The sequence below is a fragment of the Leptonychotes weddellii genome, chromosome 8 (genome assembly GCF_054177405.1).
Source record: "Leptonychotes weddellii isolate Sample4059 chromosome 8, ASM5417740v2, whole genome shotgun sequence".
In the NCBI taxonomy this organism is placed as follows: domain Eukaryota; kingdom Metazoa; phylum Chordata; class Mammalia; order Carnivora; family Phocidae; genus Leptonychotes; species Leptonychotes weddellii.
In genome coordinates this window covers 69,700,494-69,714,488 of record NC_138376.1, presented here as the reverse complement: position 1 = coordinate 69,714,488, position 13,995 = coordinate 69,700,494, and the positions used below count along the sequence as shown (strand labels likewise).

General features: G+C 35.2%; 1 protein-coding gene across 4 annotated transcripts in view; it reads left to right on the top strand.

The window, feature by feature from the left end:
• EPHA7 (EPH receptor A7) overlaps positions 1 to 12,691 on the top strand; it is a 165,343-nt gene extending 152,652 nt beyond the window's left edge. For all 4 annotated transcript variants that reach the window (XM_081828671.1, XM_006727564.2, XM_006727562.2 and 1 more), the window contains exons 15-17: positions 6,000 to 6,193; positions 7,213 to 7,368; positions 9,137 to 12,691. In XM_081828671.1, the coding sequence (XP_081684797.1) occupies positions 6,000 to 6,193; positions 7,213 to 7,368; positions 9,137 to 9,251 (465 nt within the window). In that variant the 3' untranslated portion in view covers positions 9,252 to 12,691. The remainder of the gene's footprint in view (positions 1 to 5,999; positions 6,194 to 7,212; positions 7,369 to 9,136) is intronic.
• The last annotated feature ends 1,304 nt before the right edge of the window (positions 12,692 to 13,995 follow it).

The following is a 13,995-nucleotide window of genomic DNA, read 5'->3' as shown; positions in this document are numbered from 1 at the left end:
CACAAACATTGTTATATCAAATCAGTATTGGGGGTTTAATTTGAGAATTTACCGTATCAAATTCCTAAAACTTGTAAATAGTTATTTTTTGACAACTAAAGTCAGATCATTTGTTGGTAAGGTTGAACAAGTTTCTGAATTAGTTGAAAAGCTCAGAGCCTCAAGAGGTGGAGCTTTTAAGTCATCTAAATGCTTTGGTGCTTTGAACTGAGATATGACATGAAACTCTTTTGTTTTTTTGGTTTGGGTTTTTTGTTTTTCAAAGATAAAAGTCTAAATGATGCATCCGTTTGACAGAGGCAAAGTTGTTAATATTTGACAGGACTCAGTGTCAAGGATTCCATGGACCGTCAAAATGTGGGCAAACAAATCCTTGGGGCAGAGAAAGAGAAATATTTACATTCCCTAGACACTCGCTGGAGTTTCATTTCTTTTGACACCTTCCTTCTGTACTGGATTCAAACATAAAGGGAATGACAGGAATATAAGATGACTTAAATTCAAAGTTCACTGAACTTCCAAAAAACAAGTAATAGAAATGGTTAAGAAGAAAAAAAATCTTCAATTTTAATTTTTAGAATTCCTTAGATATTGTTTTTCCTGAAAATGAAATGTCAAAAATATATAATTAGTGTATCAAGAATTAATAAATATTTTTACTGATCAAATGAAATTATGTCTACAAGGACATTTGCTTCTGTCCTAGAACATTTAGCACTATCTTTCTTCTTTTTTTGTAATTTTGAAGGTCTGAATTATAAATTCAGACACAAGTTTCTATAATGGTAAGAGATTACCCACACAGTTGTTTTTATGGTGAAATTTATATTAATATTCTTCTTATAGAATAATACTTATTATTTTATACTTATGTTGTTAAAGTGCTATTTGAGCAACTACATGTTTAAGTTTCAAAATGCAAATGGTGAAAAAAATGAATAGTTCAAAATAATGAATTTCATTCTGGCAAAAAATTCTCTAGATAAAAGCTTCTTTACTTAAAGTCTCTGGTAGGAGTTCATGGAGAGACTTAAGAGATCTGACAACCTCCAGTGCATATGGAAATTTTGTGCATGTGTGAATAGATTGTGTTTTCTGGGAAGTTTGCTTTCAACAGATCTAACCAGATATTATTATTTTTAATTAGTTTAGATTGATTTATTAAGTGAATTAATTAACTTTACGTTGTTCAGATTTAGTTGCTAGGAATTTGTCAGGGATTTTAGAAAGCCTTCACATTTCAAGTGCCTTGGATTTTAAGACTTTTCATAAGACACTGTGAGAAACATGTAAATTGATGGTTATGTTGGTAAGCAGGTCCACAAAACTCCAGGCTGATGCTGAATAAAGGGAGGTTTCTGTGATCACTCTGAACAGACCAGGAGTATTATAGAAGTCAGTAAGGTAGATAGTTTCCAGAAGGCTTTATTTGCATGCTAGGCAGGGCAGTGAGCAAGAAAAACTTGGTAAAAGATAGTATGCGTGTGGCTGATGATACCCACATCCAAACAGGTTATCGCTTAATTAACACTTGAACGGATTCTTACTGTATTTTCATGTATGTATAACTTTCTTGAATTTTCACTGCAATGGGAGCAGTTAGAATTTAGTTATTTGCTATTAAAATTGGGGGTGAGCTTCCCAAATAAATTTCTAATTTTCTTTCTTCTTTTTTTTTTTTCTTAAAAATCTGCAGATGTTTGGCCCTTTCTGTAATGGCCTTTCAAAGAAAAATCTTTATGTATGTAAATTCAGTCAAACATAATAAATATTACAGAAATTGAAAATACTCTTAGCATTCACAGTAGCTATTTTTAATTAAATGTGTGTCTTAATTAGTTCAAATAAAACTTTTACCCTCAAATTTTGAAATTTTGAAATTTTGAAATTCTTTATATAGATTATATTTTTTCTGTTTATAGTACTCAACAAAGTCATTTCTTCTCACTTTAAGCTAGACCAATAAATTGTTAGTTAAACTGGCAGGTAGTCATAAGGATGATAAAAACAAATTTCCATAAAGTTAAATTATTAAAATGTTTCACTAAAGGACATTTTTTTTTAAAGATTTTATTTATTTATTTGAGAGAGAGAATGAGAGACAGCACAAGAGGGAAGAGGGTCAGAGGGAGAAGCAGGCCCCCCGCCGAGCAGGGAGCCCGATGCGGGACTCGATTCCGGGACTCCAGGATCATGACCTGAGCCGAAGGCAGTCGCTTAACCAACTGAGCCACCCAGGCGCCCACTAAAGGACATTTTAAGAGCTTCAAAAATATAATACACTTTAACTAAATTTAACCTCAGTTAAATTGTGAGCCCTGTTTTTTTTTTCCTTTTAAAAACCACCACTGGTTTATGACTTTGTATTTTTTATATTATGATAGAAACAAAATTGTGATTTTTTTGGGGGGGGTGTAAAACTTTGCCATAATCCCATATATGTGGTCCAAAATATTTAATTGCATAAAATGTGGGTTATATATTATTGTGAGGTTAATGCAATGGAAATGAGCATGAGCAAAAAGCAGAAGTCAATCATGTTAGATCCCATTTTGAGTTATTACAGGCCCATTATCATGGGGTCTTTCTGTATTCCTTTTTCTCTTAATTACAATGATCATACTATAATAATACTCAAACACTTTGCAGCAAGCAACTCTTGTTTTTATTTCTAAGTATTTCTTTACAGTATATACCAAAGAAGTGCCTCCTATATAAATATCATTTACCAAAGTCACTTCCTATTAATCTGGGACCTATCTAGAATTAGAAATTGCTTAATGTTTTTCTGTTTTCTTTGACTTTTATTAGAATATTAAGGCTAGATCTGGATGGTCAAATCCCTGTCCAAGGGGCTTCTGGTAATTTCAAAGAAGGTGTCTTAAATGAATTTTGTGAATAATTACATAATGCTCTAAGTAAAGTGTAGGTTCAACTGTTTTACCTGTGTGCCTTGTTGTTTCCAAGAATGTATAACTATTTTCGGAAAGTACTTTTTACATTCCCAACTGGAAATGAAATGCAGCTAACCAAATAAAAACTGTAGAACCTCTAGATTCCGTTTGTGCCTGAATCATCCCCCATCGGCAGGTTTACCCTCAGAGGGTCTGTATACCTTGGATTATGCCGACCTGTGCTCTATAGAAGCTGAAGTTTCCCCGCAATTCTCTCTAGTGCTCCTAGAGGTAGGTGCATGATTCCTAATGGGAAATTTAGGGTCCCAAAGTCCATTCCCAATCCAGAGAATCTTTTATTTTAAATGCTGTCCTTAGCTGCTCTTCCTTAAAAAGTTCGTAAACCACTGTATCTTTGAAAGTCAGAAGTTTAATTTTGTGCTGAGATAAATGTTTCCCTGCTGTAATAATAGGAATCATGAAATTCCTATAATGTAATAGGAGAAACCACAGAGGGTTCATTAACTCATTCCTATGAGTCATTTAATGGTACTATGTTCATTGGCACAAAGACTTAAGAATATATTGTGTTCAGTGATGAAGAATTCTAAATGTTTTTTATGAAGGCTTGGAGAGCTGCTGAAGAGTACTAATGTCAGGAGGATCAGGATAAGATTTAGATTTACATTTTATTATTTTTTATTTTAATTTTTAAGTAATTGCTATACCTAATGTGGGGCTCGAATTTACATCTCCAAGATCAAGAGTCTCATGCTCCACCGATTGAGCCATCCAGGCACCCCTAGATTTGCATTTTTAAAGATTATTTACAGGGCCAGAAAAATGGAAAGATCACTCTACGTGCCTTGTTCCTTTCTGGACATCTGAAGACAAACTACAAGCAGGGAGATTGGTTAGAAGGTGGTTCAAAATAATAAGGACTGCACTAATGTTATGAGGATGGGAGTGGAGTCCTGTCAAATCAGAAAGATACTGCTTATGTTCAAATACAAGCAACCTCAAATATAAGGAAAGCTACTCTTTTCCCAGTTAAAAAAAAAATGCCTCCCGATTGTTTATTATTGGTCATTTTGAATATATAAATTTTTAGAAGTTGTCGATTTACTTATTCACAACTTAAGCCACTGTTTAAATAACTTAACCTAGCTTTCCAAAGTACAAGTAAACGATGTGTAGGACGTACAATGTAGTAATCAGGCGGGAATTTCAGCTGAGGATTTTCTCTTGCAGTACTTTTCAAAAATTATTATAATTAAGTTAATCTATTTACCTTTTAAATTTTATCAATTTGCATACGTAGATTTTTCCTAAAGTGTACTTTTTTTTCTTTTCTTATATGAAGAATTTTCTGTAAAAATTGTTGATGCCAGCTACTTTATTCATCCCAATCGGCAACCTTTTACATTTCAATGTGCTATTCTTGAATGTCAACAAGCATCTTAGGGATATGTTTCCCTATAAATATTAAGTTAATCAACATTTCTTAAAGCCAGCATTTTGGGGCGCCTGGGTGGCTCAGTCGTTAAGCGTCTGCCTTCGGCTCAGGTCATGATCCCAGGGTCCTGGGATCGAGTCCCACATCAGGTTCCCTCCTCGGCGGGAAGCCTGCTCTCCCTCTCCCACTCCTGCTGCTTGTGTTCCTGCTCTCGCTATCTCTGTCTCTGTCAAATAAATAAATAAAATCTTTAAAAAAAAAAAAAGCCAGCATTTTGTCTGCCTACATTTGGCTTTATTTTCTTCAAAAATTCAAGGTTACAATTGTTTTTTTCCAGAGTCATTTTTTTTTGTTTTGCATTTCTACTGCCATTATGTCAGTCAGTATCAAAAAGGATTTGTTAATCCCCCTTGATGTTAATGTTTTACAAGTTCTTTTTTTTTTTTTTAATTTTATTTATTTAACACAGAGAGAGACAGTGAGAGAAGGAACACAAGCAGGGGGAGTGGGAGAGGGAGAAGCAGGCTTCCCACCAAGCAGGGAGCCCGATGCGGGGCTCGATCCCAGGACCCTGGGATCATGACCTGAGCTGAAGGCAGACACTTAACGACTGAGCCACCCAGGCGCCCCTGTTTTACAAGTTCTTATTTGTGTTGCTTGCCTTCTTAATTATTTTCCTGTGCTTCTCCAATTGTAGCAATTTCTGATTTTTAAGATCTATTTTTGCTTTCCATATAAATAAAAAGAAACAAGTCTGAATAAGTAGCTTTCAGACTTTTTGATTGCCATGTACCCATGTCTTTGGAGACTTATTTTTCATGAACATTCAAAGCTACTGATGCAGTGTCTCAGGCTGCTATTAGATGTAAATACAAAGTGATGTGCTGCTAAGACTTGAACAACCAGCACTCTGAGTGGGAAAGCCCTAATTTCTAACCTTTCCCAATTTCCGGGTGTAACCCTTTCCATGGCCCCTTCCCAATACTGATTTCAGTCTGCCAGTGTGAGGTCACTAAACTTGGAGTTGGAAAATGGTACAGTCACCTTCATGTATATTACTCGTTCCAGCACACCACTATATATTATAATCCTATACATTTCCTAAGTAGGTAGGCTCCATATTATTTAAAATAATAGTGTGCTTGGTAATATTTTCTATCATAGCACATTCACATATTTTGAGATTTTGTTAGAAAGTGTCATTTGAGCCCCACAAAAAGTGACACTTGGTGGGGGGCAGTTCTGGGTAACTCAGACCTTCCTCTTACAACTAGTAGAATTCATACATCCCTAGACAAATATGTACATGTACAGCCATATGCAAGTAAAATGGTTTCATAACATACTCCTTTTCAAAACCTCTGGGATGACATGAAAATTTTTCCATCTCTTGCACCCCGGGTGACCTTAATCGCTGCTCCTAATTACTGAGTCAACTAAGAACTGTCATGATATCGTGCTCTTCATGCACCCCTTAATAACACATTTGAATGTTCATGGGTGTTCAGGAAAACAATAAGCAAGTCTTTTGCAAAACTTCAAAGGATGCTTCACTCTTATCTAGATAAATCACTTTGCCTACTAGACAATGCATGTTATTATAATTGAACCTCAATCAGTAATATTTTTAATGTCCCTTTGGCTATTAGGTTATAAAAGCAATAGAAGAAGGTTATCGTTTACCAGCACCCATGGACTGCCCGGCTGGTCTTCATCAATTGATGCTGGATTGTTGGCAAAAGGAACGTGCGGAAAGGCCAAAGTTTGAACAGATAGTTGGAATTCTAGACAAAATGATTCGAAACCCAAATAGTCTGAAAACGCCCCTGGGAACTTGTAGTAGGTAAGAAATACCAAGGGAATGGAAACTAGGGGACATTCAAATACTCACTTGAGCCATTTATCTCCTCAGTCCTAACCCAATGGCAAGTTGACATTTGTGTTAAACTATAAACCGATGTGAAATTTATTGTGTTCACAGAAGTTTTTGATTTCTTTTCAGATGGCTTACCTTAATTAAATTAGTGTTTAACGAGAGCTGTTATTATTGCCTTTTGGTTTTCTTAAAAGTTATGGCAGCTTCACTAGCTGGCATTTTTAGAAGACTTTCCAAACTGGAATTTAGTGATTAGGTGGCATTTCACATTTTCAAGTCAGTATTATTGTTATGTGGGTCTTTATCACTATATTATCACTTTATTATTTTTGCATGCCGTATTTTCTTTGCTTTGAGTCATTTAGTAAAATGACTCTGTGAAGTTAAAGTTAATGACGGTAGCTCAGTATGTGATGAAAGAGGCTTACCCATTAAAAGGAGTCCAAAACACTCCATCCATTCTCTGCCCGTGGCTTGCCCTGTTGTGAGGCTTACTAGAAATCTTTCCACTCCAGCGGCCAGGTACACCTGACGCTCGCTGGGCCCCGGCGGAGGTGTCTGAGCTCACTAGGCGCTAGCCAGGCTGCCGTCAGTACGGCGAAGGCTCAGCGTTCTCAACAGCATCACGTAGTCGAAACGAGTTAGTCCGCAGTTAAATGTGCTTCCTTTATTCCCAGTTGCTCTTGGTGAAGCAAATGAACAAATACATATGGACTGATTTCAAATACTGTTGGCTGTACTTTTTAAAAATGTGTGGAAGACACATCTGGTGGTCGTCAAATCTAAATACAATGTAAATTTCGGAGTTTGCAGTTACCAGGCAACCTTTAGATTTGTATAGATTTGTCTGTTTATCTGTTACTGTAACACCCATTAGAATATGTCATTTTATTCTTTATACCCTTATTTTTGTATGGGCCAAGACATTCTTTCTTTAGTAGTTCATGAAAAAAAAAATTTGCTTTTCTGTTTTCATTTGTATCTAGGCCAATAAGTCCTCTTTTGGATCAAAACACTCCTGACTTCACTACCTTCTGTTCAGTTGGAGAATGGCTACAAGCTATTAAGATGGAAAGGTATAAAGATAACTTCACAGCAGCTGGCTACAACTCCCTTGAATCAGTGGCCAGGATGACTATTGAGTAAGTTGAAACTCTCAAAATTCTATTTAAGCCTATGTTATGTACAATCCAAGCTTTATATCTGCCATGTATTAAAGAGAAGTAAACCACAGAATCAAGGAGAAAATCATCGCTTTAGTAAGTGCCTACTATGTGTCAGGTGTTGTGCTAAATAGACCTTTGAACTTACAGTAAATTTTTAAACTCTCACACCAATAATTTTAAGTCCGTAGTTTTATACACAACAAGGCACAGGCTCAGAGAATGTAAGTATTTTCCCAAAACTGACTCAACTAGTAAGTGGTAGCTCATTTGTCTCCATTGCCAGTGTACTAAACACCATGCCATGAACCTTCTTCTTTCCTTAACCCTGTATCATTTAGGTGCCTATTCATTAAAGAAATTCTCTCCATTGCAAAGGAGGATTTCTTTCCCCATGTTTGTATGACATTAAAACTCAAAGCTTCATACCCAATGCCAAATGCATTATGACATCCAATAGGATTACTTTCTGAAGAGGTCCAAGGCAGCTTAATTCAATTAACTGTAACTAAGAGTTTAGCTTATGTTTTGGAAGGTGTGTGATTGACTCATTTTTTTTTTTTTTTAACCTGAAGAATGACCTCATAAAACAACTTTGGAAATTGCCATGAACTGGAAGTGAAAAGAACTAAATTTTCCTTTCTGGCTCCCTCACTGATTATGTGGTCTTAGGAAATCCACTTAGTATCTCCGAACATCAGCTTCTTTGGCTGTAACATACGTCTTACGGGCAATGAAGTTCCTCTGGGTCAATGTGTTTGAAAATGGGAAACAGTTTTCAGGGTTCTATTAGCAGATCCAGCTTAGGTACTGTTGTGCAAAGGGTTTTACATTTCTCAGCTGAGAAGGCCGGCAGTCAGCTTCCCTCTCCTGGCACGTCAGGAGGTGGCATCTCCGTGAAGTTTAGCATGTGCGTGCCATCTTGTTTGGTTTCCTTCTAGTCACCACATGGGAGAGCTAGCATAAGTATACCTCATCTCTCCAAAGCAATCTACTTCCCTGAAAAACTAGGATCCTCAAAGTCTTATTAGACCATGATTATGAAATACTACGCTATGGTATTATTGCTATATTTTAGCCTCTTGCAAATACCTAAGCTCAATCTTCCTGGCTATTAGGAAAAGTAAAAGTACATACACAGACACAGTTAGTTGATGTCACATTTAAGCTATTAAACATAGTATTGCACATTTTAGAAAGTGATTTTTTTTTTTTTCTAAAATGTAGTCAAATGATCAAACTGAACCGGAGTTGAGTATACAACCAATAATATGCTCAGGATTACCACATAATAATGAAACTCAGTATAAATCTTTTGGTGATGGTCGAAGATTCTTGATTTACTAGAACCCAAAATGCTTACATTTGTACTCTATCTATTGTAACCATTAAAAATTTTAAACTTCACTTAGGTTCAAGAATACCTTTCAAATAACATTTCCTGATCTTACCTTAAGTTAAGAATAATTTTAAGACTTTGATTAATTTTGTATACAAAATTTCATATCAGTTTAAAAATAACTTATGGCAAATTGAGAGCCTGAGCAGTTAGGTTCTTGGGAAGGAGCATGCTGGTGAAGTTTGCCAGTCTGACCCACTGCAAGAATGTGATCTTTAATACCCAAACCACTAAGGTAAGATCTATTTGCCTAAGATAAACAGATGACTTAATTAAAGAGCTGATGACAGTTGAGTGCCAAATAAATCCTTTGTAAGGTAACTACCAAAATACATTTGTCTTTTTCAGAGATGTGATGAGTTTAGGGATCACACTGGTTGGCCATCAGAAGAAAATCATGAGCAGCATTCAGACTATGAGAGCACAAATGCTACATTTACATGGAACTGGCATCCAAGTGTGATAAGCATTTCTCCCTCATGAGGGAGATTATGGACTGCAAGAGAACAGTACTGGCCTTCGGTATATGCATAAGAATGCTGCTAGAAGACAGTTGATGTCCTGGGTCCTTCCTACAGTGAAGAGAAGATTTAAGAAGCACCTATAGACTTGAACTCCTAAGTGCCACCAGAATCTATAAAAAGGGAATTTAGGATCCACCACTGGTGGCCAGGAAAACAGCAGTGACAATAAACAAAGTACTACCTGAAAACATCCAAACACCTTGAGCTCTCTAACCTCCTTTTTATCTTATAGACTTTTTAAAATGTACATAAAGAATTTAAGAAAGAATATATTTGTCAAATAAAATCATGATCTTATTGTTAAAATCAATGAAATATTTTCCTTAAATATGTGATTTCAGATGATTCCTTTTTAAAATCATTTGTGTTTATTCTTCATAAGGACTTTGTTTTAGAAAGTTGTTTATAGCTTTGGACCTTTTTAGTGTTAATCTATGACACATTACTACACTGGGTACCTTTGAAAGAATCTCAAATTAAAAAAAAAAAAAAAAACACATAGCATGATTGAAGATGTATCTCTGTCAGAACATTGGTATCCTTTTTGTGCTATTTTATTTTGTTTTATCAGTGCTGTTTTGATATTGTTTGCTAATTGGCAGGTAGTCGAGAAAATGCAAGTTGCCAAGAGCTCTGGTATTTTTTAAAAAGAAATTTTTTTGTAAAGATCAGATAACACACTATCTTTTCAATGAAAAAAGCAATAATGATCCATAAATACTACAAGGCACTTTTAACAGATTGTTTATAGAGTGATTTTACTAGACAGAATTTAATAAAAAAAAAACGCAAATTGTAGGTTTATGACTACAAAAAAAATTGAGGCACTTCATCTAAAGAGTGTTGGTGAAGGCAAGTCTCTGAGAGCAAGAACTATCCAGTGTTATCTAAAATTTAATCCGAGCACATCGAGGTCTTTTCCAATATTGAGACATTAGGAAATTTAGGAGAAATAGTTGACGTATATTTTATATCCTATTCTGTTTAATGCAGTCCAAAAGCTAAAAGAAAGAAGTAAGTTTTATATTAGAACTCTGAAGCAGGAGAAAAGGGGCAGTTCACATTTTCACCTTTCAAAAACAAATCGGCTGCACAGAATATCACCACTGCAGTTTTTAAAAAGTCTTTTATTTGTGAACGCTGATGTCAGAAGCTTATTAAATGAAAGAACTCTTTTTACTGTGTAAGGAAGAGGTGAAGGATCTGGCTTTTTTTTTTAAGCTTTATTTATTAAACCATATTATTTGATTACTGTGTTAGAATTTCATAAGCAATAATTAAATGTGTCTTTATAGATATTTCAGGAATGTATACATGTTGTGAGTAATGCTTTCAAAGTTACGAAAATCATGAACTACCCCAGAATTGAACTGTTGTACTTCCAAAGAGAATTGGGCTGTTTATAATGATTTTAATAGCGAAAGATCCCAGGGATCAGTCATAATTGGTCTTGTTTGATAATGTGGGCATCCACAAACAAACAAATAACAGAAACAAAAACCTGTAAATGTTCCTTTGTAAAACTTGTAAATTTTATTTATACTGTCTTGTTTTGTACACACATTTCTCTGTAGTGGGCTCTGAATACATTGAAAATGCACTATATTTTTCTATTTTACTTGCAGAGCATCACAAAAGAACAGGTATTTTCAGTGCTACATAATGTGTTTTCCCACATTTAGGACCAAAGATGGCTATAGAAAAACTCAAATGGATTGCTTCCCAAACCCCTCCCCACCCTTTTTTTTTTCTTTTAAATCACTGTACAGTGTTATTTGATATTTTAATTTATTTTTCGATTGACTAGAAAAATCACTTTAATTTCACTAAAATGTTTTTTGTCCCTAAGGAAAAATAATCTGTAAGATAATTTTAATTAGCATAATACAGTCACCTAGACACTTCCATTTGTAATCTTTGTAATAGACTGTAAATATATTTTTGGAACTATAACACAATGTGCTTGAGGGTTATTTTTCAGTGTCTGCAGTGTATACAAGTGTTTATACTAAGTACAGCACTTTACAATCCTAATCAGTAGCATTGGCCTTTGAGAGAATGAGTGAAAGAGTTTGGGTGAGTGTTCCTAATTCCGTTTGGATTCTAAACTCACTAATAATGAAGTTCTTTTCCTGTTCATAGCTTAAGGTGCTTATTTTTTCTATTAAAATTAAATTAACAAAAAGCCATTCTAGAAATAGAAGACATAGTATGGTACATGCAAGTGGTGTCTTTCCTGCTTTTTTCTAGCACTAGATTTATAGTTGAGTAGTCTTTCTTGAGTAGAAGGGCAGAATAAAAGTTTTTTTGAGTTTTTTTTCAAAAATAACTTTTTTCTTCAGCAATATACCTCATCTGCCTTAAATTTTTTACAGCTCTTTACAGGGAAAGGGGAGTAGGGATGGGAAAGACACACAGCACAATAGGAAGTGTATGAATACATCACTCTCTCGTTCGTAGGTTTCTTTTCCCAACCAACATTATGATTTTGAAATACATGTATGTGAAACAAATATTCAGAGAAAAAGAATTAACATTGTAATGCTGATTGTATTACTCTCTTCCAGAAAGAGATGAAATGGTACAATGATAAGAATGTACAACTTGCACCTTGAAATCATTTTTTGATAAATTAGTGCTCAGGGGAGGAAAGGTAGAAAAAGCGAACGTCAAAAATAGAAGTCAAAAATTATAAAAATGCAAAAGGAAATGGCCTCCTTGCTTTAACAGAGCCACCTTTTTTAGAATGCTGTCTTCACACTTGACTTGTGTTTTGCATTCAGTACTGAAATAAAAGTAACTTTTATTACATCTGAATCTAACATTTTCTCAGCAATCGATCTGGGCCTTGTTTACTCGAACTGGTGGTTTATGCTTGTCAGAGCACTATTATTTGAATCATATTGTATACTTATGTAATCTACATTAGCTAGTACTATTTAGGACTATATTTTAATTGCTCCTCTTATCCGTGTTTTTAAGACAATTAAAATGGTGTAATTCACCTCTTTTTTTTTATTTTATTTTATTTTTTTTTTTATTTTAGGTAATGCTGATATTCTCCCTTTTGTTTCCTGAGTGGCCAGAACAGTGCTACTCGCTGATGTGCATGTTCAAATAAATTACTGATGTGTATTTTTTTTTTGCTCTATGTGGAGAAATCATGGGGAACTTGGGGCGAGATGTGCTTTTTGTTGGTTGAATTTGTCCCTCCTTGCCTAAGAATTACTACAGGGGTCATCCTTTTATAAGGACAAACTGCTTTTGAACAGTGTCTTCAATGTATCAAGCACAAATAACTCTTTCTTCAACACGAATCATAAGTCTCTTTTTACCAGCTTAAAATAATAAACGAGTCTATTAGACAATGTAAAGAAAATCCTGTCTCCAATCATTGGCGGGTTCCTTTATGTCCCTTACTCATTTATTTTCTTACACAATATCATGAAAGGAGATGTCTAGAGTAAAGGTTTCATTGAAATATTTCAGTGGACCAATCAGAATACAAAGAAAATTAATAGCCACTGATTCCCTTCATCCTTTTGCACAGTGACTTAATTCCACTCTAATTATTACAGAATAACAAGTTAAGACTGTATCTTCAAAGAGCCCTACTATCAAACATTTTAGTTAAAACCTTCATTGTTCTTTCTTTCTTTTTTTTTTTTTAAACTGCAACTACATGGTACTAACAAGGATATTTGCGTGTGAAAGGAAATATTTTGTCATCAGACCCTGACAAATACTTTAGACATTTGATATAAAATGGCAACTTGGGGAGTTTTGGAATTTAAGATGCTACAGGATGCAAATAGAGGATCCAGAGCAAATGGAAAAGGTGATAAACCGGTGGTCTGATTGGGTTGTTTGCCATTGACCCTGACTCAATGATCATTCCAACTTGTCCCCACAACACAGAGAACAAAACGCTCCCTATTCTGCAGCATCGCCTTTTTAAGTTCTACAAACTCTTAACAAACATCTAAACATGTTTTCAAAAATGAGAATAGATTAAGACCAAATGAGGTGCTATCACTGCTTATCCCTTGTGATGACAAGGCTCAGGCTAAGCTGAGCCAAAACACAAAGTTTAATCTTGAAGTCTTAGCTATCCCTGGCTATTCTATAGACAATGCTCTTGTGAAGTTCACACGGTGACAATTATATAGCTCAAAACACTGATGGGCAGTGACATGATCTCTTAAAGGACTGGATTCGTAAGCAGTACAAAAATATGCTATCCTACCAGCACGCGTTTCCCTGCAAAATTGTAAAGCTATTAAAGACACACAAGTTCCATCACTAGGTAAGAAATAGATTTGAAACTCATGGTGATCGTCAGTAACAATTTTTTTGTTGTTGTTGAAACACTTCTAACTCCTCCTTTTACCATTTGTTTTACATCATTAGCTGCAATGAAAACTCAGTCTCAGTTTTGAGGAAAGCTGCTGAAAGGAAGACGCGTAAAGAAAAAGGTGATCAAATTCCTGAATGCAAAAGATCATTAACTAACTCCTGATACTAACAAATGAGAAAAGACAGTGCATGGTGACTGGCAAAGGTCCAAGCTGCCCTGAGGGGAACGCCATCCTCTTGGCTTATTGTCAGTGTCCCCTCAATACCCCTTACCTCGCTGCTCTTCCTGCTCTGGCTAGTACATCTCAGCTTGAAGAATACGGGCAG